The 27,593-nt window shown below is 46.9% G+C and overlaps 1 protein-coding gene across 1 annotated transcript; it reads left to right on the top strand.

Annotated features, from left to right (window-relative positions):
* Nucleotides 1–193: 193 nt before the first annotated feature.
* On the top strand, nucleotides 194–27,567 carry LOC115394337 (retinal-specific phospholipid-transporting ATPase ABCA4-like). The gene is made up of 50 exons (XM_030099635.1): nucleotides 194–342; nucleotides 1,163–1,256; nucleotides 1,343–1,484; nucleotides 1,663–1,802; nucleotides 3,699–3,826; nucleotides 4,085–4,282; nucleotides 6,170–6,259; nucleotides 7,082–7,316; nucleotides 7,402–7,541; nucleotides 10,018–10,134; nucleotides 10,776–10,973; nucleotides 14,951–15,156; nucleotides 15,238–15,414; nucleotides 15,591–15,813; nucleotides 16,335–16,556; nucleotides 16,717–16,921; nucleotides 16,998–17,075; nucleotides 17,175–17,357; nucleotides 17,583–17,760; nucleotides 17,876–18,007; nucleotides 18,117–18,256; nucleotides 18,334–18,471; nucleotides 18,729–18,907; nucleotides 19,036–19,138; nucleotides 19,508–19,713; nucleotides 19,920–19,974; nucleotides 20,103–20,180; nucleotides 20,715–20,872; nucleotides 20,953–21,077; nucleotides 21,180–21,278; nucleotides 21,366–21,555; nucleotides 21,643–21,737; nucleotides 21,848–21,880; nucleotides 22,090–22,195; nucleotides 22,330–22,404; nucleotides 23,006–23,175; nucleotides 23,257–23,434; nucleotides 23,527–23,642; nucleotides 24,239–24,386; nucleotides 24,465–24,588; nucleotides 24,915–25,044; nucleotides 25,123–25,243; nucleotides 25,335–25,397; nucleotides 25,479–25,585; nucleotides 25,658–25,799; nucleotides 25,880–26,014; nucleotides 26,101–26,204; nucleotides 26,280–26,372; nucleotides 26,471–26,720; nucleotides 26,813–27,567. Exons 1-50 carry the CDS (start codon nucleotides 277–279, stop codon nucleotides 26,930–26,932), a joined length of 6,933 nt encoding a protein of 2,310 aa, XP_029955495.1. The 5' UTR covers nucleotides 194–276; the 3' UTR covers nucleotides 26,933–27,567.
* Nucleotides 27,568–27,593: the final 26 nt, after the last annotated feature.

Raw genomic sequence — 27,593 nt, 5'->3', positions numbered from 1 at the left:
ATGTGAGGTGTCTTGAGCTCATTAACCTCGTTACAGAGCTATTGGGAGCTTTCCCGACAGGACTCTCCCCAGATGAGTGGTCAGACGGGTCCGTGATGGACGGACAGGTTCAGCTAGGACACTGTTCAGCCCCGCGGACGCGCGGCGTCTCCGGAAGCCCGGACTGCGTCTTTAGGTCAGAAGATCGGTTTCTGCGGCTCATGAGATTATCGTGGATCGGTTGAACGCAGGTCTGCTGGACGGAGATACCCCCTGCGGGGGTGAAAGGGAGGCGACATGGGGGCAACGCAACAGGTCAGACTCCTGCTGTGGAAGAACTGGACCATCCGCAGGAGGCAGAGGGTAAAATCCTCCCCTTCATCAAACCCACCGTAGTTATCCTGAAAACCTGCAGTTTTCTGAACCAACTTTAGCTCTTCTTTTGTGTAGAAGACTCCAGCTTATCAGTTTTAAAAGATTTCTTCAAGCCATCATTTTCACAGAATTTCATAAGTTTGTTTCTTTCAAGCCTGTCGTTCAGTTTTTTTTTTCTGCTGAATCCAAAATTAGCAAAGTTGCGTAACGTACAAACTTGATCCAAGATTTAAGATTTCCTGGTAATAAAACATGGATTGTTAATAACAAAATGATGTGAACCCTTGAAAAACTTCCTGGGTTTATTTGTGTTAAAAGGTCAAAATCAGTCATATAATCTGCATTTAAGCGAGAGGGAGCGACATTACAAGTTTCTCTCTTCCCGTCTTTATTCAACACGACCATTTTCACTGTGCTAAACCTACAAACTCATAAATCTGATATTGAATCGATAAAATGGAACTTGAAGCAGCTTGAAATGGGTTAACTTCTGAGTCCACCCTCCGAACGCCCTGTGGGATCAGTATTCTGTAAAGTCTCTGTGGAAGAACTCAGCGATATGTGGCAATGCAGGTCAAACGAGAGGGTCGGTGTTGTAAAATTGGCACAAGGGAGACGTTTCCATCACGTCCCGGGTTAATTGACATATTACACAGAAATTGCATCATCTCCATTACTGTCAAGCCATGTCCCAGAATCTCCCCTCGTCTTCTGAGGAACCAACACTCGAGCAGGAAAGGTTGACTCACTCTCCAAATCTTCGGGACGAACCCTTGAGGGGTTTTTCTTTTATTTTGTTCTCCTCCAGGTCCGTTTCGTCATGGAGCTCATGTGGCCTGTTACGCTGTTCATGGTTCTGGTGTGGCTAAGAAGAGTGAATCCTCTTTACCGTCAGCATGAATGTGAGCCCGTGAGAGTCAACAGACACGAGTCAAAGCTCACGGCCGTGTGTAGAAACGCATAACGCGGACCTTCTCGCCCACTTCAGGCCACTTTCCCAACAAGGCCATGCCCTCGGCGGGAGTCCTCCCCTGGATTCAGGGAATCTTCTGTAACGCCAACAACCCCTGTTTTCAATACCCCACCCGTGGTGAATCTCCTGGCCTGGTGTCCAACTACAACAACTCCATGTGAGTATCACCCTGAGCCCCAGCCTTTCAGTCCAGAGCTCTTCAGCTCACATCCGATGCTGGCTCTGCCGTGAAGAGGCATTATGTAACACACACACACACACACACACACACACACACATTGTGTATTTCTTGCACAAGGTTAAAAGCACACGCTGTCCTTGACCTTGCTCCTCAGACTGGCTCGGCTCTACTCCGACGCTCAGGATCTTCTCCTGCGTGACCCGGAGTTCCAGGAGCTGGGTCGCCTCTGGAAGGAGCTGAATGCCATGAGCAACTTCATGGACACTTTACGCAGCCACCCTGAACTGGTCTCAGGTCAGTGCACCAGCCTGTCACCGACATCCTGAGCAAATATCGCCCGTCGCAGCAAACCCAAGGTCTGTCAGGTTATTCTGGGTTTCTTCCCTCAGGACAGTAATGCTCACGGGGATAAAACCTCTTAACTGGATCTGCAGCGTGGCAGCTTGATCTTGAGCGTTTCTCATTTTTTCAGTGCTGACTGATAAAGACAAACGCATCAATACGTCAAGAACTATACATCAAGAATCATCAGAATCCACACGGTCCCGACCATTTTTTTTCCCATGAGAGTCCCTGCTGGTCTTTACAGTGTAACAGGATTATATCTGATGGGTTTAAGGCAGGCCCGTAATGTAAGCTGCTTACTTTTGTCAATACTATGTTTGTTTGGTGGGAAAGCAATTCATGAGCTGCTCATCCACACTCTGGTCCCCATGAGATCACAAAGAAAACACTGATCCTATCTCAAGGGACGCGGCTCCCTCCTCGTGTATGCACGTACACGTCCATTGTATATACTGCATGTTTCCCCCGCGGTAAAATAAACCTTTATGATGGGAGTGGAATGAAGCCGAGAGCAGTTCAGCCTGTGAATGACGATGTCTGCGCCGGCCGACACGCCCGCGGACTAGCACAGCTCGGAGATACAGATTCACATTCCAGTCAAGTTCCCATGTGTCCCGGGAAGAAAAAATGAATCATGTTGTGAATTAACTTATGTAACTGAAGAATTTGACTCATGACCAGTCTTATTAAACAGAAAACTGCTGAGACTGGGGGTCACATTCTGAGTTCAACAGGTTTCATGATGAGTGCGGAAGATTGCCTTAATATAGAAACCCCCAAATTTAGCCTGCCAGGGATTCCGCTCATTAGTTTCAAGTAGTCTATGAGGATGTTTTCTATCTATAACTTTATATTGAGGCTTAGATGGAGTGGTGGTGTCTTTTGTCTTATTGCACAGAGTTACAACATGAATAAACACGTTTTGGAAAACACCAATTTCTTTAATTGCCGAAAATCACATGGGCTGAATGTTCCTCTTGCACATGCATGCAGCATCTGGCATAATGATGGAGAGTCAGTTTCGACGGACTGTGTATTGACTTGCCTTGCAATCGGCAACTGTGAAGGTGACTAAACCGCAAATACAAACAGTTGTGAGAAACATAGACCTCCTCCTGTGCTGGGGGAAACTTCAGAACATCGTCGAGTTTTATTTGACAGTCTGAAGAGCGCCAGATGTCTTTGTTATCAGATGTACAAGCAGCTTGTGCAGGACCATGTGCACCATGGGTCGGTGGTTTAGTTTTTCCTTCATGAGATCACTTTTGATATTGACGGCTGCTTACTGGGGTTTCTCTTTCTAACAAATCAACTTTTCACCCACCCACATGAGCCATTTTAATGAGATGAATCAGTTTTATTCTGTTATTATTATTAATCCACTTCAAATACGTATTATATGTTAAATGTTGAATTTCAGAAGCATCCTTAAAAAAAGGTAATTTCTTTCGGTCTTTCTTGCCAACATCTTAAATCGGTGTCACATTTCCACTTTGTTTCTTACTCGTGCGTTACATGTTGTTTGCAGTGAGTGAATCACGAGGCCACTTCCGCAAAGGCAGATCCTGGTTAGTGGCCAAAACAACATTTCGCCTTGCAAAGCGAACTTTGTTCGTGCACAGACAGGCCAGTGGAAGTACTGGGATGGGGCAGAGGTGAAAATGCTTCCTTTCAATGAAGAATGTTTGTCACGGCTTGCCCATAATTTCTCCCTAATAATCCACATTTTTCCAAATTATCTCTTTTATCTTGACCTAAAAGGGTGTTGTACATTTAGGGAGCATTAATAAAAAGACTCATTACATTCATTCCATTCCGCTTCCATCCCTGCGTCTCTCTCTGCAGGCCGGGGAGTAAAGGTGGAGACTATCCTGAAGGACGATGAGACTCTCACGTCATTCCTGCTGAGAGACATTCCTCTGACTGAGTCTGTGGTGTATCATCTAGTTAATGCCCAAATCAGGCCTGAACAGGTACAAAGACACATGCATAAACTCACAACCACACACACAAAGCCAGGCCTATGCAAAGGAGCATTTTAGCTGCAAGCGTTTAGCTTTCAGCAGTTTATGAATCTATACCTCCAGTTTGAGTCAGTTAACCAGAGGCACTGTTTATACAATAAAACAGGACTTGAACTTTAACAGAGTTTTAAAGAAGAAGAAAGTGAGGCAGATTTTTGAATCATAAAATAGAAAAATGATTCTAACGTGCACGTATCCTCATTCCAGTTTGCTTTCGGGGTCCCAGAACTGCATTTGAAGGACATCGCCTGCAGTTTAGAGCTGCTGGAGCGTTTCCTGGTTTTCCCCAGCCGTCGAGGACTGTATGCCGTTCGCAACGCCATGTGCATCCTCACCCCGCAGCGGCTGCAGATCATAGAGGACAGGTTCTATGCCAACGTGGACTTTTTCAAAGTCTTCAGGCTGGTCAGTGTCACCGTGAATATCTTTCCATGGTTCCACATCTGGCTCTGCTGACGGAGACGTTATTTTCTGTTGGAGCTCTGCTGGTCGCCGGAGGCGTCAAACTGAATGTAGTAATACTGGATTGTACGCGACTGTGTTTCGGCTTCTGGCTGAAGATCTCAGCGTCAACAGTTTTGTATGTCACGTCCCGATCAAAACGGCAACAAGTTAGCACAGGCCCATTGTCTGAGGCACGCAGCATTTCCAACGTCTGGAGACGTGATGGGTAAACAGCAGCTGTTAGTATTTTTATAAGCGCTGTGACTCATGGGGTGGGACGAATATTTCTCAGGGGAAATGCAGTGCTGAGTAAACAAAGCCCCATTATCCAGTTGAAAAAAACTCAAGATGCTACTTTGTGCGCTCTTAAGAGCTTTTTTATTTTTACGTTTTACTGCCTGCACTTACAGTCAGCTGCATCCATAAAGAGAAGCAGATAGACTCTAGTGTAGTGCTGTTTTTTTTTTTAAATATGTACTTATAATAATAATGGAGTTACTTTGGTATTTGTAGTAGTAACTCATGTGTCACCTCTAAATGTGTGAAAGGGAAGTGTTGACAGTGGATCGCTGTGTTGCGATGTGTCACACCTGATCTGAGCTGTCCGCACTGTGTGGGTCAGTCTGGAGACAGAAACACTCATGAAGTTCAGCTGGGGTTACATAACTTCGTCACAACACCAAGAGTGAAGCGCACACACTGTTTCGGTGTGTTGATAAGTCTCCAAGCCTCCACTGCTGTAAAACAGACATCTGTATAGCACCTTCTCCTGAAACCAAGAGACCTATGAAGTTGAAATATTTCTGCTGAAATGCTTTCATGGAGCAGGAGAAACGCAGCCAGGCGAGCAGCGAGCAGCGAGCATGAGCTGAGCAGACAGACTTGGCCTCTTTCTGTAATTAGCTTAGTGTCGACACACTGCTCCCCTTAGTAATCAGCTCGCTGTGAGGGTAAACATGAGCCGCAACAAGACAGACGACTGCACTTTACCTCATCTTCAACCAGGTGGAATCACATGGCTCCAGGCCAACTGGCCCTAATTGAATGTCCCTGTCTGCTCTGTGGCTTCGGCATGGCTGAACACCTTCAGTGTCGTTCCCTGCGTTGATTTTATTTTATTCCTTTTAATCATATTGGTTTAATTTTTTGCAAACATCTTTGGCATCCTCACTTTGAGAGTGGTGGAGAGATTGAAGGGTAATGTCAAATACTTTAGTCGTCCATCAATCCAGATCAAACTGTTCATTCTTAATGTTACTTTTTCAGACTTTAATTTGGAGGTTTTGGAGCGGTTTGGGGTGAATGCGGGGTACAGGTCACCAGGGCAAACACCCACAGGGCCAATTTGAAAGTGAACAATTAACCTTGAAGACATGCTGTTGGACTGTGGGTCCACACACATACACACACACAGCAAAGTGCACAAATCCCAACCGGCGGTGAGGCAAAGTCTGAGGGCCTAAACTGAAACTTTCCGACTTCAGACATGAATTTTCCTGAAATCGTCCCTCTTCTCTTTCACCCACATGCATCGAGATAGGAAGACACGTCAAGCAGGAAGGATGTTTCCGTTGGCAGTTCAGTGTCTTGGCTTCAGGCTGCTTCCTGAACCTTTAGCCTATTGTGTTGTGAGCTTTCTGGAAAATTTCTGGGAAAACCAGCACATCTTCAATAGAAAGCAGTGCTGACTGAAAGACCAGAGAAAGTCAAGAACGAAAATGTGAACGTCTACAGCTTTACAGAGCTCGTGGCTTTATATTGATCAGCATCTCTGTGAAGTGTGGTGTTACTTTTGGAAAAAAGGTTAATTCATTGTTTGCATTGGTCTGACTGTGTGTTTCTCATCAGCTTCCTCGGGTTCTGGACAATCACTCTCACGGCATTGACATCCACTTCTGGGTCCGGATCATCTCGGCCGTTTCGGACCAACTGCAGGAGGTGAGGCCGAGCCGTGCAGCCCCCAGTAGCTGCATTCAAAAGTTCACCGCTTGCTATTTTTAGTCGTCAGGAAACAGTTGCTTCCTCTTGCCTGGGTTTTTACGCAAACACGGACTGTAGGGGGATAACATTCAGTGCGTATAAGGAAGCCTAAATTCAGAACAGGCCAATTTAGCCTCAAAAACAGATATATCATCAATGTGAGACCTTCCCTGTGGAAAGAGACGATCTGAGGTTGGAGCATCAGGTGAATCCTCCTGCCATGGAAAAGGTTAACGGCAACCATGATCAATCGGTGTGTTCTTACTGGAGCACATTCCTCCGCTTTAGGCTCGAGATTCAGGCAGCCGTTCAGCATCTGCAGTAAATTTGATTTAAACCTGAAATTACCTCGAGGACTTAAGACATGTTCCCGCCCTTCAAACACTCTTGATGTGAGTGTGTGTGTGGAAAGGCTGTAATGTTTGTTGTGGATGTTTCTATGGAACATTCATTGTTGCTGTCAGTCAGACATCCTGCTGCCGAGACTTGTGTCTCTATGAGGGACATAGAGAAAGGGAAATTAAAACAGACACACACACCCCCCGACACACACACACACACAAAAAACAGCGACACTGATGTTGTAGGATCTCAACGATCTTGCATAAGTCTTGAAGTCAGTTTTCTAAGAGGGATTATCATGAATGTAGCCGACTGTCCAGGATCTTCCAGTTCACTTCCACTCTAATCTAAATACACATTTCCTTTCAACATCTCTTCATTGTGTCAAAGCATTTAGATCAAATATGAAAATTTCTATCCTCCTTTTCGTCTCCCCAGTTTTTCCAGAGGAGTAGCTCCCGGGAGTTTTTCCAGGTGATCGCTCCCCTCTTCCAGAACGACCTGTCCTTCAGGCAGGTGATGGCCGCCGCCTCCAGCCTGGTGTGTGGCTACACCGAGGGGGCTTTTTCCCGAGTCACTTCCTTCAACTGGTACGAGGACAACAACTACAAAGCCTTCCTGGGTATAGCCAGTGCCTGGACGCAGAGCCCCTACACATATGACAACAGCACCAGTGAGTGGGCCGTTCACATCCCCAGTATCGCAATATAAATATGAATATAAGATATGTACATATTTGTCATTTTTCTTCCTCGCAGCTCCGTTCTGTAATGACTTGATGAAAGAGCTGGAGTCCAACCCTGCCACCAGGATTGTGTGGAACGCCGTCAAACCAATGCTGATGGGACAAATCCTCTACGCTCCCGACTCGCCAGCAGTCAGGCAGATCATACGAAATGTAAGTAGAACTGACCATGAAGCTACATATCAAGCTTATTCTGAAAATCCAGCAACACCAATTAATAACTCAATCCCTGCGCTTATATGTGACTTTTTATTCCATTATAAATCTGAATAAAGCCTAATTCCGCTTTAAAATGCCCATGTAAATGCCTGAAAACTTTGTTCAGAATGAAGTTTAAATCCGAATAGACGCTGGGTTAATTCTTCTCTGGAAGTGGAACTATATGCTAATTAGGCGCGACTTTATTCCAGTCGTTCTGCGCATGCTCCGCCGTGATGACGCAATATTCCAAGATGGCGGCCCGCATCCCGCGGTTCGACTCGTACTCGGAAGGTTTATTAAACGGGAGTTTTAGAAGAATTTAATATAATGAAACGAATGGATCAACAGGCGCTTAACAACAAGGACATTTTCAAAAATTGTAGCATCAAAGTTAACCGGGGAACAAAGAAGAGAAAAGCGCTGTTTACTTCCGGGAGACGTAAGTACCTCACGTCCGCCCCCTGTCCAATCAGAACGCTTCGCAGACCTCGGCATGAGAGAGGATTAATCCTTTTTTTCCCCCATGTAAACATGAAACTCATGAATATGAATTTGAATTACTTAATTTAGAATAAACCAAATCCGAATTTAAAAACACCATCTAACCACACTCAATACCATGCATTACAATAAATGTAATTCATGATAATTGTATTGAGCATTCTGGGATTATTTTGAATGAATCCTAATGAGGATCAATACTGACAATATCAAAAAAATATGATATCACAGACCACCTCCTGTAGCTCCTTTCAGTTCGTCCATGACATCCATGTCTTTGTTTCTTTGAAGTAGCTGAGTGCAGAGCAGTGAACAAAGCTTTTCCCCTCAGAAAGGGATCAGCTTTCCTCATGTCATGTCCAGCCCTTTGTGTCTAGATGTAGATACGTGTTGGTCAAAGCCCTGGAGGGGGGCAGCAGTCATGGATGGCTTGGTCGCAATGGAGGGACACAGGCTGAGCGGCTGTGGTGACTACTGCACAGTCTAGTGGCGCCATGGCTTTTTCACTGTTATGTAAGCACCGGAGCCTGTCTTTAAAGACGCGGGATCTCACACACACACACACACACACACACACACACACACACACACACACACACACTTGTGCTTCCTCTTTCCTGACCTCTAATGACCTCTTTGTTTTCCTCCTTCCTCAGATTGGGATCTTAATTGCACTTAGAAAGTAATGACCAAGGGGTTAATCCATTACTTTACAAGACCAAAAACATTACTTCTATAGGCTCTTTGTTGTCTTGCTCTCAGCTCATGTCACGCATCGGTGTGTTTCTGAGAAAACCCAAAGAATACTTTATGCTTCTCCTCATGTTCAAAGATGAACTTTGTATCGTGCATTTAAAAAGCTTTTACTCTGTTAGCCCACAAACACTGCAGAGACTAAGAATTCATTCATTCATTCTTCAGCGCACTGAGGCCTGGCCTTTTGCATAAAGGAATGACAATCAAAACACTTTACTGTGCAGGAATAGAGGATAATGCCATGCCTCAGCTTCAAATCCTTCTCTAAGCCACTGCACCATCTTTATAAGCTGCATGCGACATCTTTGAATAGGATGATGCAACATATACATGTACCTGCTCAGTATTTTCACAACCAGGTGTTTGCCATCGCCCTCAGATTAATCTGTACCAATCAGTAGACAGAAACTTTATGCATATAAGCATAGCCTATAGACTGTCAGACGCATAAACGTGACATTTTCCTGAGTGAAAGAATGCTTTGACAGAACTACCTCGAAGAGCCCTCTGCTTTCCTCAAACCGCCCCGCGGTACGAGGAAGCACTCACTTGTGGGAATCCGACTGGGATTCACTGGGTAGGCTGAATGCATTCATCCAGTTGTCACCAACGGCCTCCATTGTCACCCCAGCGCCATTGTCCTCATTGTCACCCAAAATCAGACACACACAAGAGGAAGGCGTTTAATTGGGTGTACTCTTGAGTGCTTTCATCCCCCATTGCACATGGCTGAATACTGAAATAGCCAGCCTTGGGTATGTGCCACACAAAGCACTGTATACACACTCACACACACATACACACCCAGGGTTTTAAGGATAAGCGTGCGGTAAATATTTGACAATTTGGCAGTGAGTGCATTTGTTGCACAGTTTCTGGTTATCTGTACAGGCGAGCAGGAATTCTTTGTGTGAGAATGTGTGTGTTGTCTTTGCAAAGCCTGTTTTCACAGGGAGTTTAATGTGGGAATGGTATGTAGCAGGAGATTAGAGGCTCAGTGACAGTGTGTGTGCTGGGATGTCTGAGTGTTGTGTACACAACTGATAATTAGATGTTTTCACAAACGTATCGATATGCAACAGCGTGTATGCATGTTTGATGATCTTTTCCTGTATTTCCAACGCTGAAGCACCAGCACTCAGATACCCACACAGGTTTATCTGTCCTGCAGGCGAACACCACGTTTGAAGAGCTGGAGCGGCTGAGGACGATGGGGAAGGCCTGGGAGGAAGTGGCTCCTCAGATCTGGGCTTTTTTCCAAGATGGAGTCCAAGTCAAGATGATCCGGGTAGGACAACAATGTAATGTGACAGAATGAATCAACAATGGGAACTTTTAGCATGGCAATAGGTGAGAAAAAAACACAAATCTACAAAATACAAACACAGGATCAGCAAACTTATCCTGATTTACCTTCAGCTAAACACTGTGAGACCTGAGACGTGCAGCGTAAGATAGTGATCTACCTTGTTTGTGGCCATTCAGCTGACATCCAATGCCCAACAATTGTCCTGGTGAATGACGTGATTAATGATGTTGTTGTTATTTCATCCCGGTCTTTATCCCTGCTAATTTTGCTGAGGTCTCAGGAATTTCCTGCTTGAATATGGAAGCTTATCTAACCTAAATATGCCATCTCATTTCCTTTATCATTCATGCCTCTCTCTGTCACACAGTACGCCCTTCATTTCTGTACTTCAGTGAAAAAAAATGCTTATTGTCCTTTCTGTCGTCATCATATTACATTCTTTATTTGTCTGCTTTCTTTTTTGTTGCTTCAACACTGTTGTATTTTTGCTTCCGGCATGATGACTGTCTCCCTTGCAGTATCTCAGTTGTGTCTGCTTTAGGAAAAAAAAGGGAGACATGGTCCTTCTGGAAAAATACTGAGCAAATAGAACGTCATTACTCAGCTTCCTTTTGTTTCAGGACACCATCCGCAATCCGTCTGTGATGGATTTCATTGACAAGAGTCTGGAGAAGGCGCCGTTCTCCTCCAAGCACATCCTCAACTTCCTGCACAACGGCCCACCGGAGACCCGCGCAGCTGCAATGCCTAACTTTGACTGGCGAGATATCTTCAATCTGACTGACCGGGTCATTCGAATGCTTAACCAGTACGGGGAGGTGAGTGGGCGTTGCTGAGGGGAGTGTGCTTCCTGATCCAGCACAGGCCTGATTTTGACAAATGTGTATCAGCATGAGGAATTATCCTCACTGCTCAAAGGGGGTCTGCATTTACAGATGAATATAGGAAAGCTGACTGTTTTGCCATTTTGTTTCACCTGAAATGAGAAGCTCTCGGACAGGCCTATTCACAGGCTAATCCAATTAAGCACAGGTCCTGTCGCTGGGAGGTTTCAATACCCCGGTTACCTAACCGGCCCGAGCACAGTACCACTCTTGATGGGGTGCGTGAATTTAGATGACTTGTTTTTGCACTCGGTAGTCCATCACTGGGTCCAGACACATAGAAATCCACCCAGATGGGCATGAGCCAGCGCTACAAAACTCACTGTTTAGTCTCTTTTGTTTACTGCTGATTGAGTGGAGAATTTAAAAGAAAAAAAAAAAGCATCACATACCATCCCTTTTGAGAGCTCTCCACATTTTGAGTGGACCTTTTGCTTTTGAACCAAAGTTCAAATTTCTCCTCTCCTTGCAGAGGCTAATTAGGATGAGAGGCCTATCGCACTGGGGGGTGACACGGGGGGTACCTTGGGGCATGCCATGCTGGATGGCCGGTGCTCTTTGTTTTTGTCTGAGTTGAAGCTTACAGCACTTGAATGTGACAGGGAGAGTGGGAACGACTGAAGCCGATTAGATACAGCTGTCACTCTATCCACCATCCTTTATAGAGAGGCAACAATGACCGTGGGCTTGATGGCTGACTGGCTCTCGTCGGTGGCATGCATGCATATCACACCGCCCGGAGGGACTGCAGTGTTTGTGGACGAAGGCTTCGTAAATGGGGGGGATGCTCTTTTAGGGCGGAATCAATTGCAGGGCATGTTTAACTCGTATTGTGGCTCTTAATTCATACGTGCGTGTATATCGGTTGCATATCTGTGTTTGCATGGCTAATTGTGTGTATGTGTGTTTTGGTTTGGGAGGGTAGTCTTTGCATGAGGAGGGGGGTGAAGCTGTTTTGGAGAGATTTCTTTTGGATCCAGCAGATTGGCTGTATCTATCGAACACGCTTTTTAGGCAGACGAGAAGCGCTGTCACCGAAAACGTGTGAGTCCCTGTGACTCCGGCCAACCTGGACTTTTCACCTCTTAATCCACGTTGGTCACCTGGCTCAAGGCATGGCCACATTGGTCAGTTTGTCTGGACTATTTCTATCCACGCTGGTATTTCTGATTAAACTGTGTGGCTGCTTACTCTGAATTTTTTTTTTAGCAAAGATTGAAATCCTAGACGACATTAGTTGTTATCCACCTTTTTCTTTTAATGAAGAAAGAATCAAATTTTCACTATTTCATGAAACACTTCGACCTAGATGTCCAGGCATACATTTTTCTGAAATGGATTATGTTTTTAAGATTCTCTGTGTCACATTAAGATGATTTGCAAACACTCGCTGATCCTCTGTGTTTCATCTTGATGCCATAACAAACTTACGATTCAAGCATATTCAGCACAGGTTTATAAACAAATACCTTTGAAATAGTGAGAGCTGGGTACGGTCTCATCGTGAGAGGGTTCTGGGTTCAAGTCAAGGCCACATCTTTCTGTGTGCTTGAAGCTTCTCCAGGTACTTCGGTTTCCCTCAACAAAGCAATAATATTCATGTGAGGAAAATTGCTCAAAGGTGTGAGTGAGTGTGTGTGTGTGTGTGTATGTCTGTTTCTCTGTGTCTGCAAAATGAGGGTCTCAACCTGTCCTGAATGTAATCTGATAAATGAGAAGAAAAAAAACCCATGCATGACTAAGTCCATGCATTGTGCCTTGTTGTGCAGGGCCACATGTCGTGTAAAGTGCTCGGCGAAGGGTATTCTAACAGATCATTTTAACCTGTGTAATGTTAGCCCAAAACAATTGTCTTCATTATTCTTTTGATATTGAACTTTATATCAGGGCATGTGCACATATAATGGTGTAATTCCAAAGCTGAAGTGGATGGATCGACAGTCAGGATCGACTCTGACTGCACTGTTTAAATGGGAAAGCGTGTTGTGGACGGGGACAAACACTCTGGTGTGGGTGTGTCCTCAGATGGTAAACTGGATGCAGTGACCAGCTGTAGTGACACACAAGAGTGTCCAGGCTCTCTTAAAGCTGTTGCACAAGAGTTGGCGAGATTAGAACATGACTGTAAATCTAAGCTAAATAAAGCTGCTAATCTGAGAGAAAAGGTGCAATTAGTTTGATGCAAAAATGCAAATAATATAAGGAGCATGAGCATGTAGGACACTCACAGAGAACAAACAATCTGCAAAGCATACTAGACCTCAAGAAACTCAGGAAGCAAATGTGTTGAATGTGTGTGTTGGTGCATCTCATCAAAGATCTCTAAAACCAGCACAGTCTCTGCAAACTGGTGCAGCAACAGTTTGGTTAAATCAAGAGGATGCTCAGCAAAAAGTCAACAACAACTCCACCAAATGCCACCTGGAGGTGTTGTTTTTTTGGGAAAAAACATGGAAAGATGTTCTCTGATCCAATCTTTAAGGATCTGGAATCAGCATCACAAACCACAGTTGGCTCAAGTAATTTTAACCAATTGAAACTGCAGCCAAGGTTCAAAATGAAAGGAAGTAGTTTTGCCACTGCAGTAACATCAGAGGATAAGAAATCAGTAACAGAAATCATCAAGAACTGTACTCTCTTGGTCAACTGTTGGAGAAATGTAAGTGTGGCAAACACTGACACTATGATGTGTTTCATCATCTGCTTCACATCCAGAAGCCAAACAAGCAGTGTAAACAAACAACTGAGTCACCCGGGACCAAACTACTGATCCTCCCACAGGTGTGTGGTCCTACAGGGGCTGGAAAAGATCAGTGCACACTTTCCATCATTCCAGTGCAAATTCAGTCTACAGAAGGAAACCAGATCTTAAAGATTTCACTTTTTTAAACCCTGGCAGTCCAGCAACCTTTTGTTCTGAGCATCTTATGCAAAAGCTGAAAATAACAGGAACAAAGACTCATTTTCTGTTGAAAACCATGGGACAGGAAGGACTTGTTCCATCCAACTCTTTGGTCAGGCTGGAAGTAAATCATTTCTATCCTTTGCCAGGGATCCTCACAAATCGCAAATGCCAGCTGCCACTGATGACATCGCTGTTACTGCTGACTCACAAAGACTCCCTTATCTGTCTGAGGTGCACGAGAATAAATGCTGATGTTGACTTGTTGATAGGCGCCAACGCTACTGAGTTATTGGAGTTATGGGAGATTGTCAACAGCTGTGGAGATGGCTCATATAAGTACAGTGCTGGGCTGGGTCTTCAGTGGTTCTTTAAAGCCACAGCGGCTCATTCTGGACCGGTTTGAGGACCACTGGTTTAGACCGTTGAAGAAGTCGGCGGTGAAGTGTGGTGTGTGAGCTGAAGTTTGGGATCGTTTGGAGCAGTAAAGGGACAGACCTTTTAAACTGCAAGCCGTTGTCTCAGACTCATTTCATCTGAGCAGTAAAAGTTGCCGGCTTGAAGCGTAGGCTGAGCCTGTTTTAAAGGAAGGTCCCCCTTTAGCAGAGAAAGCTGCTGTTATTGTGCTGAGAGGGATTTCCTCATTGGCCCCCCACCAGCTTTATTTGAAAAGGTGTTATTATGGAATATTTCCTCAGTTTCCCCATTGAAATCTATTCATAACTTCAGCAGTTGTTTCGGTGGGTTTTCCAAAGATCAACTCTCATTTTTGTTGTTGTTGCCAAATTCAGAGTTGCCTGCTGTAATTCTCCGGTCTGTTTTTTCGATTATTCCTTCCACAACACTTCCAACTTCCTTTTATTGTGTTTCATTTTGCGTGCGGCTCGCACTCAGCTCTCAGTCCACTCTTCTAATATCAGAAACATTTGCTCACGTCTTTGACTTTGAGAGGCGCTGGTCACACACACCCAGGTGAACCTGACTCTGTTTCTTCTCTGTCCTCTTTTAGTGCGTCGTCCTGGACAAATTTGTCCCCCTCCCTGACGAGGACACGGTCACTTACCGAGCCCTGAACCTGCTGGAGGATAGCAAGTTCTGGGCCGGCCTGGTCTTCGTGAATATGCACTCCTGGACCAACAAAGTCCCGCCGCATGTTCAGTTCAAGATCCGCATGGACATCGATGTGGTGGAGCGCACCAATAAGGTCAAAGACAGGTCAGAGTCAGAATGATGGTGAAAGGGACGTGTTGAGTGGAGACGGAAAACATGCGGTGCAACAGAGTGTGTGCTACTCAGGTACTGGGACCCGGGACCCAGAGCCGACCCTATGGATGACCTCCGCTACGTCTGGGGCGGCTTTGCCTACCTGCAGGACATCATAGAGCACGGGATCATCAGGACTCACACGGGAAAGGAGTGGCCGCTGGGCGTTTACCTGCAACAGATCCCTTACCCGTGTTACGTGGATGATCTGTGAGTGAAAACAGGAAGATCTGAACAAATTCAAATTTTACCTGAAATCAAAATTCTTTTAATATTTTATTTTCCTTCTAATTATTTATAATTATGGCCTTCAAGTTACAATATCTCTGTTATCTGTTGGTGTGAGTCATCGCTCATCTTCCTCTTTCTTCCTCTCTCCTGTCCAGCTTCATGCTGACGTTGAACCGCTGTTTCCCCATCTTCATGGTGCTGGCCTGGGTCTACTCCGTGTCCATGATCGTGAAGAGCATCGTTCTGGAGCGGGAGCTGCGCCTGAAGGAGACCCTGAAGGGCATGGGGGTCACCAACGGCGTCATCTGGTCCACCTGGTTCATCGACAGCTTCATCATAATGGGACTGAGCACCGCGCTTATCAATATCATCATCATGGTGAGGAACGGCTGATCGTTTACTTACTCATTTCAGCACTGTATTTATCTGAGTGACACCTCGTGATTCATTCCACACGTTTCTGGTCAGGTTAGCACATCTGGACCACGAATGTTCACATAGCGCCCAGTTTCACCGTGAATTACGTCACCTTGTTTCCTTGAAAGAATCAACTGATAACTCGCTGAGTACATAGCTGTGAATTATTGATGAAAGGCCGTGAATACCATGACATCATGGGAAATATGTTGATGAACGGCCTTGCAGGAAAGGCTCAGTCAATGAATAACACATCGAGCATGTCTGGTCCTGTCGGCTGAAGGGCTGCTGCCACCTCTGGTGGAAACTTTGTGTACAACCAACATTTACCATGAACACCCATGCTATGGTGGTGTTTACCAAGGATTTCAAAGTAAAAGCTTGCAACTGTACAAGAAAATCCATGAAACGTATTTCAGTTATGAGCAGGACCTCTGTTTGACATTAAAATATTCCATCGTGTGTTTCTCTTCTGCCATTAGGAAGGAAGGGTGCTGAACTACAGCAACCCCCTCATCCTTTTTCTTTTCCTGATCACCTTCACCACGGCCACCATCATGCAGTGCTTCCTCTTCAGCGTCTTCTTCAACCAGGCCAACCTGGCGGCGGCCTGCTGCGGTATCGTCTACTTCACGCTCTACCTTCCTCACATCTTCTGCTTCGCCTGGCAGGACAGGATCACCAAAGACATGAAGATCCTGGTGGTGGGTGTAAAGCAGAAATGTATAAAATTATAAAATTAAGTGGTATTCCACAGAAGAAGGCATAGACCGACTGTATATTTATTGTATTACTTTACATTAATGTGACTGAATGATGCCGCTGAAGGACTTTGCTTCGTTCCATGACTTTCTTCTCACTCAGAGTCTGCTGTCCCAAGTGGCTTTTGGGTTCGGCACTGAGTATCTGTCCCGGTACGAGGAGCAGGGAATGGGTCTGCAGTGGGACAACATCCAGACCAGCCCCCTGGAGGGGGACGAGTTCTCCTTCCTCACCTCCATCTGCATGATGTGGCTGGACACTGCGCTCTATGCGGTCCTGGCCTGGTATCTGGACAGTGTGTTCCCTGGTAAGGTTCATGCAAATGAAAATAAATATCCTGTTATTTCTAGACTGTATTTCATTATTGTTGTGTTTTATCACAGGGCAGTACGGGATCGGCCGTCCTTTTTACTTCCCCTTCCTGCCACGGTTTTGGTTCAACACAGTGGCTCCAGCTTCAGGTGCATTTACAGTCTGTGGTAGTTAGAATATGTATTGAATAGATGCATTCGAGGAATACTTTTGACTTGACCTAAAGAACCTCATCGAATTTTTAACAGGCAAACTGGAGATGGATAAAAAAGGCTTTGACAACCTGGTAAACAAAGAGCAAGGAGAGCCGCAGAAGAAGGAAGAGGAGGAAAACCCAGATCAGCTGAAAACCAAGACTGCTGAGGACAGCGTTCCCTCGTGTGAACATGTCCAGCGGGAGACTTCAGGGCAGGAGAGCCAGGAGAGAGATGGTAAAATGCTTTTGCAGTGTTTTTTTTTTTTTTTTTTGGGGAGAAATTTCTGTGCAAGTTGTCAAACAAAGCAAGATGAAATGAATCTGTTTTCTAAAATACATGTTTACGGTTTAAACCTGGCGAAAAGAGAACAGATGTCTACCTACTGCATGGCGTTTCAGTCTTTCAGGAGCGGCTCCAGAGCGTTGTTGACTTCGGTCGTGTTTGTCTTTGTGGGAGCAGAGCAGAGCTTCTTCGAGGCCGAGCCGGCGGGTCTGACCAAGGGCGTCTGCGTTGAGAACCTGGTCAAGGTGTTCAGCGGCAGCCACACTCCAGCTGTGGACGGCCTCAGCATCAACTTCTTCGAGAGCCAGATTACGGCCCTGCTGGGCCAAAACGGAGCTGGAAAGACCACCACTATGTACGTCCGACAAACCTCTGAAAGTGAAAGCATTGAGGCCTGCAGCGCGTGGGAGGCTGATCCAAGAAATCACCACACTGTGTCTCTTCTTCTTTCTCTTTCTTTTTCCTGTCAGGTCGATTCTGACTGGCATGTTCCCTCCCTCCTCTGGAACAGCCACCATTTATGGCAGTGATATCTGCACAGACATGGACTCCATCCGCCTGTCCCTGGGAATGTGCCCTCAACATAACATCCTCTTTCAGCAGTGCGTTTCTCACACACATTCCCTCGAAGAGTCATTTTGGTGGCGACAAAACAGCAACGCACACCGATAAATGTGGATTTGAACTGCTTGTGTTCTTGCTGTGTGTCAGTATGACTGTGGCAGAGCACATCCTCTTCTACTCGCTGCTGAAAGGCCGCCCCATAGCAGAAGCCGGGGAGGAGGTGGAGAACATGCTGCAGGATCTGGGTCTCCCTCACAAGAGAGACCAGCTGACCAAGAACCTCTCAGGTCTGCATGGACGCACACGCCGACGCACATGCTCAGTGAGATGTGCAGCGTTTGAAGGTTGTGGTGTTGGGATCCAGGGGGCATGCAGAGGAAGCTGTCCGTCGCCCTGGCGTTTGTCGGCGGGGCAAAGGTGGTGATCCTAGACGAGCCCACTTCCGGGGTGGACCCTTATTCCAGACGCTCCATTTGGGATTTGCTGCTCAAATACCGTGCAGGTAATACCCAACCATGTTTGTTTGTTTTACTTTTAACTGCAGAGGTTATCCCAACACGGTATTACTGTGTTTAATAACAACACAATAAAGCATTAGATGACATACAGATGCCAGATCGGACAGGTTAATCTGGTCCGGCCGCAGGTTTTTCACTGTGAGTCCAACACAAATAATCGTTTGCAGCCAGTGGCTGTACGTCAGCAGGGTCAGAGCGTCTCCGTTCGCGGCCTCACCGTCCCGCTCTCTGGTCGCTACAGGCAGAACGGTGATCATGTCCACCCACCACATGGACGAGGCCGACCTGCTGAGCGACCGCGTCGCCATCATGTCTCAGGGCCGCCTCTACTGCTGTGGATCCCCCATCTTCCTCAAGAACTGCTTCGGTGCCGGCTTCTACCTGACAGTCGTCCGTCGGATGAAACCGGACACTTCAAAGGTAAAAAAGCTTGACTATGTCGTCACATACATCTTGATGGCAAAGTAAAAATGATCAAACGTGAAGAAATGGTGCTTTTTGAGGTGTTGGGGTTAAGAACCATCCTGTGGATCTGTTTCCTCCTGCAGACCAGCTGTTATTGCACACAGGACTGTTCCTGTAACTGCTCAAAGTGTTCAAAGTTTAAAGCAAACCAGGAGGAGAGTCGGGCCCCAGACAGGCAGATGGACGGTAAGGACTCCTTTGCTCCTGTCAGCCTCAGACATCAGCGCTCTGCAGAGAACTAGCCATCAGTCTCCCAGAACTTGTTTTTATTTATCATCATTGATACAATAGGACCTAAGCCCTGAGTTGTGTTTGTCATTGTGGCCTCTTCTCTGGACTGACGTAGGTGTGCTTAGACACTGTCAACACATCTGGAAACACCCAGATTTCTGAGAACAATGGTTCTCTCTGGCTGAATATGTGCTTCGCTGGAATTCAATCCATCATATCTGTCTCTCGAGTCTACTTTTGTTTTCAACTCTGGAATCACTTTCTTTGAATTGACGTTGTTTCACTGATGGTGAAGGTAAATGCTGTCCTTCCGCTCGCCTCCAGGGGACTTGGAGCGGATCACAGCCCTGGTCCACCACCACGTGCCCCAGGCCCGCCTGATCGAGGCCATCGGCCAGGAGCTCACCTACCTGCTGCCCAACCGGAACTTCCAGCCGCGGGCCTACGCCAGCCTCTTCCGGGAGCTGGAGGAGACCCTGGTGGACGTCGGCCTCAGCAGCTTCGGGGTGTCCGACACGTCTCTGGAGGAGGTGCGTGGAAACTAAAACACAGGAAGTGGTGGCAACTGCATGGAATTATCACAAATAAATGAATAAAAATGAAAAGAGATTTAGATTCGGAGTGTTTTAAACAGCCGTCAGATGGATTCTGTTAAAGAAAATTAGACTTTTAATAGACCAATCTGTCATACAGGCGGTGTTTGGCACTCACATTGACACAATCCATTTGCTTGTAGATCTTCCTAAAGGTCACTGCGGATGGAAACGCAACCAACAAGAAGTGTGCTCCAGGTAAATAAAAAGTCTAATACTTTGTGTACTTTCTTCTTTCCCTTCAGACTGTAGTGTGTTCTACCTCTTTTCTTTAACCTCTGATTCTGTGTGTCGTCTCCTTCGCTTGCCTTCTCAAACTCTCCCAGATAAGAAATCAGTGCAGCAGGTTTCTCGTGTCAGTCTGTGTGGATTCAACAGAGTGGCTGTAGATGAGCCGGTGGAAGGTGAAAGGTTTTCTCTGTTCAGCTCTCAGGCCTGAACGCCTCCCGCCGCTGCTGCTGCTGCTGCTGCTGCTGCTGTTGTGGGAAAAACATGTCCGTGTCCTGAAAACTAGTTTATCTCTTTTATTACTGCATGTTAAATAAGTAGTTCTGCATGTGAAGCATAGTCTTTAAGAAGGTGATCAGCATCAGGGGGAAATATTTCAAGGTAATTCCAGAAAGCTTCTTACTTCCGGTCATTTTCCTGGAGGTTTGCTTTGGTTTCAGTGTTTTTCCCGACAACACATTAATACAGAGAGCTTCAGCTTCGCCGCTCAAACATATTGACTAGATAATATGTTTAAGAAGTATTTAGATCCACGGCTTTCACTGGCACACCGATGTCATGTGAACATGATCCCCTAAAGACTAGTAAAGCTCTGCTGGCAAAGGCTTTCTGATCGCGGCCCAGAGGTGGCTGAACCCGTCCGGGTGGCGGCAAGTCGGCTTTAACGCCACGTGTTTGGCCGTAGCTCTGAACGTGATCTGTGATTTCAGCCTCCAACGGCCAGAGCCCGTGTGAGAACTCCGAGGGCAGCGCAGGACGGGGCTCCTACCAGGTCAAAGGTCTCTGTCTCACCCTCAAGCAGTTCTTCGCTCTGCTCATCAAGAGGATGCACCATGCCACCCGCTCCTACAAGGACTTCTTTGCCCAGGTAATTCATAATGAATTCATATTCGTAATGAATGCAGGTGACATAAACCTTTAGCTGTTTTCTGTCTCTGCCCCGGTTAGATCGTGCTCCCAGCCAGTTTTGTCTTCCTGGCACTGACTTTCACCCTGGTCGTGCCTCCTTTTGGAGAGTATCCCAGCCTGACCCTCACTCCCTGGATGTACGGCCGGCAGTACACCTTCTTCAGGTAATGATTCACAGCCTGGGTCGATCTTCAGTCGTTGAACTTCTTGAACAAGACTGTCAGACTAAGATGCGGTGTTGTGTTGTGTGTGCGTCTTGGCTGCAGTAACGAGCGCCCGACAGACGCTCAGATGAGATATTTCAGCGAGGTCCTGCTGGACAAGCCGGGCTTCGGGACTCGCTGCATGGCGGATGAACCTCTGGAGTAAGTATTTCCCACCGTTCACGCCTTTGGTTGTGTTGTGTGTTTTTTGTTTTCTGACGAAGCCTGGTCTGCTTCTCGCACCGGTAGAGATTTCCCGTGCAGTAACATCACCACGGAGTGGGAGATGCCCCTGGTGAACCCGGCCCTCATAGAGATGCTGGCTGGTCCGGAGTGGACCCCCCTCACCCCGTCTCCCGAGTGCCAGTGCAGCACCCGCCGGAGGCTCACCATGCTGCCCGTGTGTCCCGAGGGGGCCGGAGGCCTGCCGCCGCCGCAGGTCGCCGACGCTCTGCCCAATCAGCTGAAATCCACCAGCGGAATCACACACGTCTCTAAACCTGATGAAAAATGCTCCTGTTTCCAGAGGATCCAGTCCACTGGGGACGTGCTGTATGATCTGACGGGAAGGAACATCTCCGACTACCTGGTGAAGACGTACCCCACCCTGATCAGGACCAGGTGCACGCTACAAAACTCTTAAATGCTGCACACACACTGTGGTGAACACACACGTTTCAAACTGTCAACTTACTTATTTTTCTCAAGTCTTTCAATCTGTTTTTCTGCAGCTTGAAAAGCAAATACTGGGTGAATGAACAAAGGTAAATGTTTCCATGGATTCTCATTGATATTCTGTGTGATGGATCTGTTGTGTTGTGGTTGTTGTGGCGCAGTTCGCCCTCTGGTGGTTGAAAGTGTGTAGCAGCCTCTCTGCTGTCCAGCTGGAAGACTGATGTGATGGCCTGTGTGTGTGTGTGTGTGTGTGTGTGTGTGTGTGTGTGTGTGTGTGTGTGTGTGTGTGTGTGTTCAGGTATGGCGGGATCTCAGTGGGAGGACAGCTTCCAGTTTTAGAGCTGCAGCCCAGGACAGTCCAGGACCTCGCCGTTCAGATGGCTCGACTGCTCAACGTCACCGGGGTAAAGCTGTGTGTGTGTGTGTGTGTGTGTGTGTGTGTGTGTGTGTGTGTGTGTGTGTGTGTGTGTGTGTGTGTGTCTGAACATCAGTCACTTTGATTTCTCTGCTAATGGAACCTCGTGCTTTTTCTTCGCAGGGTAAATACTCCAAACAAACCCTGAATGATTTCGGGACGTTCCTCAGATACATGGAGACTCAAAATAATGTCAAGGTCAGTTCAATGACGCTCAGCAACGCCTCCACACCTGCACACGCTGCAGCTACAGCAGACATTTCTTTTTACATGTATTTCAGTGAAATAAGGATCCATTTAACCAAGTATTTAAAAACTTGTCGGAGTTTTCCACCAATCAGTTAAATGATATAATAATACTTTGCTTCTACGCTATACTGGAATATATATTTTATCAATATCCTGTTTGGAGATGGTTTAGTGTATTTCCTCCATGTTCTTAATTAAAATAAAAAATAAAAAACAACTCTCTTTTCAATCAATTCAATTCTATAATTTAACTCCACAGTTTGAAACACAAAAACTTCATTTTCCTCTAAACTATAGCCGCACATCTCGCTTACAGAAACCTTTTGAATTTGCTGGGGATAAATTGTTTATTGGCGTTTGCTTGTAATTGCAAGTTGATTAGTTTTGACTGATTCAGAAAGCACAGCTTTTATATGATTCAGTGTTTATTGTACACAATTCACTTTTGCAACTGTTGTCCCAGACATGATTTAGGTTCACAGTAAAGAAGTTTGTTTCAGGTCAACATGTCAGGGTCGTGTCAGAGTAACGTATTTCCTGCTTCTCTCAGGTTTGGTACAACAACAAGGGCTGGCACGCCATGGTGTCCTTCATGAACGTGGCCAACAACGCCATCCTCCGCGCAAACCTACCCAGAGGAGCCAACCTGGCCGAGTACGGAATCACGGCCATCAACCATCCTCTGAACCTCACCAAGGAGCAGCTCTCCGAAATCACCGTGTGAGTGACCGCTCGCCGTTCCTGGAAAGCAGAGAATCCTGAATCCTCTGCACTCACACGTTTCTGTGTGTCTTCCCTCAGTTTGACCACGTCCGTGGACGCAGTGGTGGCCATCTGCGTCATCTTCGCCATGTCCTTCGTCCCGGCCAGCTTCGTGCTCTACCTCATCCAGGAGCGGGTCACTCAGGCCAAACACCTGCAGTTCGTCAGCGGCGTCAGCCCGCTGGTGTACTGGATGGCCAACTTCCTCTGGGACATGGTAACGCAGAGAGGCCCTCGGCCGCCGTCCGCTCTCACAGCGCGGCGTTCGAGAGGGGAGTGTGACGTCTCGTCTGTCTCTCCTCCCCTCAGGTTAATTATTCCATCAGTGCAGCGATGGTGGTGGAGATTTTCATCTTCTTCGATAAGAAGTGCTACACCTCACCCACCAACCTGGAACCGCTTATTGCTCTGCTCATGCTCTATGGGTAACACACACACACACACACACACACACACACACACTTAAAAACACACACAATCACGTACACATACTTCAGCGGTGTCTCATATTTCATTAGATTATTATGTAAATGAGGGCAGTTTGGAGTTTTACTTTTCCTCTGAGCATCATTATCAAGTCTTTTCAGGTTTTTTAAAACTATTATCTAACAAACAATGTAAAAGATGATTTTCCCACTGAATGATTTTCCATTTTTTTAGCCTTGTAATTATGAATTCCAGCTCAGTTTTTGCCTTAATCACATTTAAAAACTGTCTATGCAGTTACAGCTGATTCAGTTCAGTCCAGTTCAAGCTGATTGTTTCTGGTTTCTGGTTGATGATTCAGGTTTGTGAAAGGTTCACAACAGCCTGGAACATTTTCCATACTGATATAAGAGGAGATGAATTTAAGATTGATCAAATAACTTGAATGAAGGGTGAAGGTCAAAAGGTCAAGACTTCCTGCTGCCGTTTCAGTCAGAGAATTCCTTCCGAGATGAAATTTCTGCTCAAGTGAACAAAGCGGGCTTGATTTTAGAATCACAGTCCTGAGCTGATCCTGGACTCCCGTCCCTCTCAGGTGGTCCGTCACGCCCATGATGTACCCCATGTCCTACATCTTCAGCGTCCCCAGCACCGCCTACGTCTCTCTGTCCTGCATCAACCTCTTCATCGGCCTCAACAGCAGCGCCATCACCTTCATCCTGGACCTGTTCGAGAGCACCACGGTGAGACCTCAGCTGAGCGCGCAGCCTTCCCTTCAGCTTCCGTCTGGTGTTCACTTCGAGTGTTTCCTTTGCGCCCAGGCCCTGTACAAGCTGAACCAGCTGCTGAAGATCGTCCTGCTGGTCTTCCCTCACTTCTGCCTGGGCCGCGGCCTCATCGACATGGCCATGAACCAGGCTCTGACCGACGTCTACGCTCGCTTCGGTAACCGTGAAACCGCCGCAGACTCGGGTCTGCCAGCCGAGCTCTCAACACTTTGGATGAATGAATGCTGAGCCGTTCGCCGCGTCAGAAACCTGAGACTGTACATTTGCTGTCAAGGCCGTCGACAACTGCTGTAACCCTTTAGAAACCAGGGGCGCTCCAGATTCCCCTCAGCAGTATGGATGCTTTCATGTAAATTCACATGAGTGGATCGTTTTTAGCTGACTTTCTCTGCTTCAGGTCGACTAAACTGAGGAGAAACATGAAATTATCTCACTGAAAGTAGGATTTACAGCTGTGTTGTGGTTTCTCTTGCATCTCTTCAGGTGAGGAGTACAGTCCAGACCCGTACCGCTGGGACTTCATTGGGAAGAACCTGTTCTGCATGGCTGTCGAGGGATTCCTCTATTTCATCCTCAATGTTCTTTTCCAGTATCGCTTCTTCCTGGATCACTGGCGAGTACCGAAGAGCTTCCCCCTTTAGCATAACCCAGAGTAAATTCTGTTTAGCTCATTGATGCCTTTTTTTTTCAGGATCCCTGACGGACCGAAGCCTCACATTCTGGACGAAGATGCTGATGTTTCAGAAGAAAGAGAGCGGATGTACCAGAGCGGAAAAACCAATGACATTCTACGCATAAAAGATCTTTCCAAGGTTGGACGTTCCTCTTCTATTGTGATAAATGTTTGACGTGATCAGCCCGGACTGTCTCAGCCTCATGTGGTCGGTGTGTTTTCTGTCCCAGACATACAGAGGGACAATAATCCCCGCCGTGGACCGGATCTGCGTCGGGGTTTCACCTGGAGAGGTGTGTATGAGTTCAGCTGGTTAGACAAGCTTTCACTCCGCAGCAGGGGAGTTAGCGTGTTCTCATGCTAATCCCCCGCAGTGCTTCGGCCTCCTGGGGGTGAACGGAGCGGGAAAGACCACCACGTTCAAGATGCTGACCGGAGACATCGACGTCACCTCGGGAGAGGCCTCGGTTTCTGGCCACAGGTATTTTAATTCCAGCTCACCGGATAAAGCTGTGACGGACTGGAGCGACCATCTGTGGCGTTTTCTTTGCAGCATCTTGACCAACATCCTGGACGTCCACCAGAACATGGGCTACTGCCCTCAGTTCGACGCCATGGACGAGCTGCTGACGGGCCGGGAGCACCTGCACCTGTACGCCCGCCTCCGCGGCGTTCCCGAATACGAGATCAGCCGAGTGAGACGCTCTTTCCCTTTCAACAACGCGCCCAAAATGGCTTCGTGAGGTCGACTTCATGCTGATCTGCTGTGACTCAGGTGGCAGATTGGGCCATCCAGAAGCTGGGGCTGTCGGAGTATGCCGGCCACAGCGCCGGGACCTACAGCGGAGGAAACCGGAGGAAGCTGTCCACGGCCATCGCCATGATAGGCTGCCCCGCGCTGGTGCTGCTGGTGAGACCAGCGACTGCTACAGGAGTCATTATGAGATACAAGAAATGCTGCTTTTCATATGTAAACCTGGTTTTTCTGCTCTTCAGGACGAACCCACCACAGGCATGGACCCTCTGTCCAGACGCTTTCTCTGGAACTCCATCATGAGCGTAATTCAGGACCGACGGGCCGTGGTGCTAACCTCACACAGGTACGCTAGCTCGATGCATCCATGCCTGATTTTCATCACACGGTTTATTTAACCAGTAGGTTTTTGTCTTCACAGTATGGAGGAATGTGAAGCTCTGTGCACGCGCCTCGCCATCATGGTCAATGGCTCCTTCAAGTGTTTGGGGACAATTCAGCATCTCAAATACAAGTCGGTCATTTAACTGTATTTCTCATTACAAAATACAAGAGGTAACAGTGAGTCAGAAACACAAACCCAATCCACTTTTTGTGCCACTGCTGATGCAGATTTGGCGACGGCTACGTGGTGACCATGAAGATCAAGGCGGCGAAGCCGGGCTGCGCTCCAGACCTGAACCCCGCGGAGGCTTTCATGGAGAGCACCTTCCCAGGATGCATCCAGCGGGAGAAGCACCACAACACTCTGCAGTATAAGATCTCCTCCCCCTCCCTGGCGCGGATCTTCCAGATGGTCCTGGCCAACAAAGACATGCTCAACATAGAGGACTACACAGTGTCGCAGACCACTCTCGACCAGGTGAACCTCTTTCTCTTCCTTTTTTAGTGAAAAAATAAAGTGGCATGGTCTCATTTGACCCCGGTTTCTCACTGATTCCTTCGTCCCTGCAGGTGTTTGTGAATTTTGCCAAGCAGCAGTCAAGAGAAGACGACGCCATTGTGCTCCACCCCAAGGCCGCCGGAGCACAGCAGTACATGGAGCCCCCTTCCAACAAGCCTCTGGGGAAGTGAACTGATCTTTTTACTGTCAGTGGCCTGAAAGCCTGAAGGTCCATGAATATATAAAGAGGCGGACTGGACCCTAAACCCTGCCCTCGTCTGACGGTGCAACCGGTTTGAGACGCTGAAAGCGGAATCAGGAAAACTGGTGGAGTTCGACAGCTTTTAGGAAAACCGAGTCCGTGTTTTTAAGGTACGCAGATTTAATGGGGCTGTTTACAATGACTCAACAATGCAGTCTGAGGACTTTGCGGTTCTTAAAAATGCATTCTGAAATGTGGCTGCAGCACGCTCTTCAAGGTTAGCGCGCTCTGGGAAACATGTAGCGTTCATGTGCCTGCTGTATGTTCCACGTCCTGCTCACCTCTTAGGCCTTGCAGACTAATTAAAACTGAGATTAAAGTCTTGGATAAGGACCGATGCTTTGATGGACGAGCCGTCCGAAAAGCTCAATATCGGGTTGTAAAGGAAAGAGACGGTCCATTGTAAATTCTGCTTCAGATGCCAAGCGAGATGATCTTTTATTGCCTTCTTTAGATCCATAAAGTAAGCACTCAGAGCAGGGTAGACTTAGCACTTTATTGATGCAGCATCGATCGACGCTTCGCAGTTTCTACCGAGATTTTTGGCAATAGTGCTCGTGCAATACAGCCAGTGGCTGTAACAAAATCAT

Source organism: Salarias fasciatus, chromosome 9, assembly GCF_902148845.1.
Source record: "Salarias fasciatus chromosome 9, fSalaFa1.1, whole genome shotgun sequence".
Classification (NCBI taxonomy): Eukaryota; Metazoa; Chordata; class Actinopteri; order Blenniiformes; family Blenniidae; genus Salarias; species Salarias fasciatus.
Note: the sequence above shows the minus strand (reverse complement) of the source record. Positions and strands in the feature narration are given on the sequence as shown.

Coding starts and splice junctions, on each gene's coding strand:
- LOC115394337 (XM_030099635.1), top strand. CDS start 277: ATGGGGGCAACGCAACAGGTCAGACTCCTGCTGTGGAAGAACTGGACC. Junction 1,257..1,342: donor TCTTTACCGTCAGCATGAAT/GTGAGCCCGTGA, acceptor CGCCCACTTCAG/GCCACTTTCCCAACAAGGCC. Junction 18,908..19,035: donor TGAAACCGGACACTTCAAAG/GTAAAAAAGCTT, acceptor TTCCTCCTGCAG/ACCAGCTGTTATTGCACACA.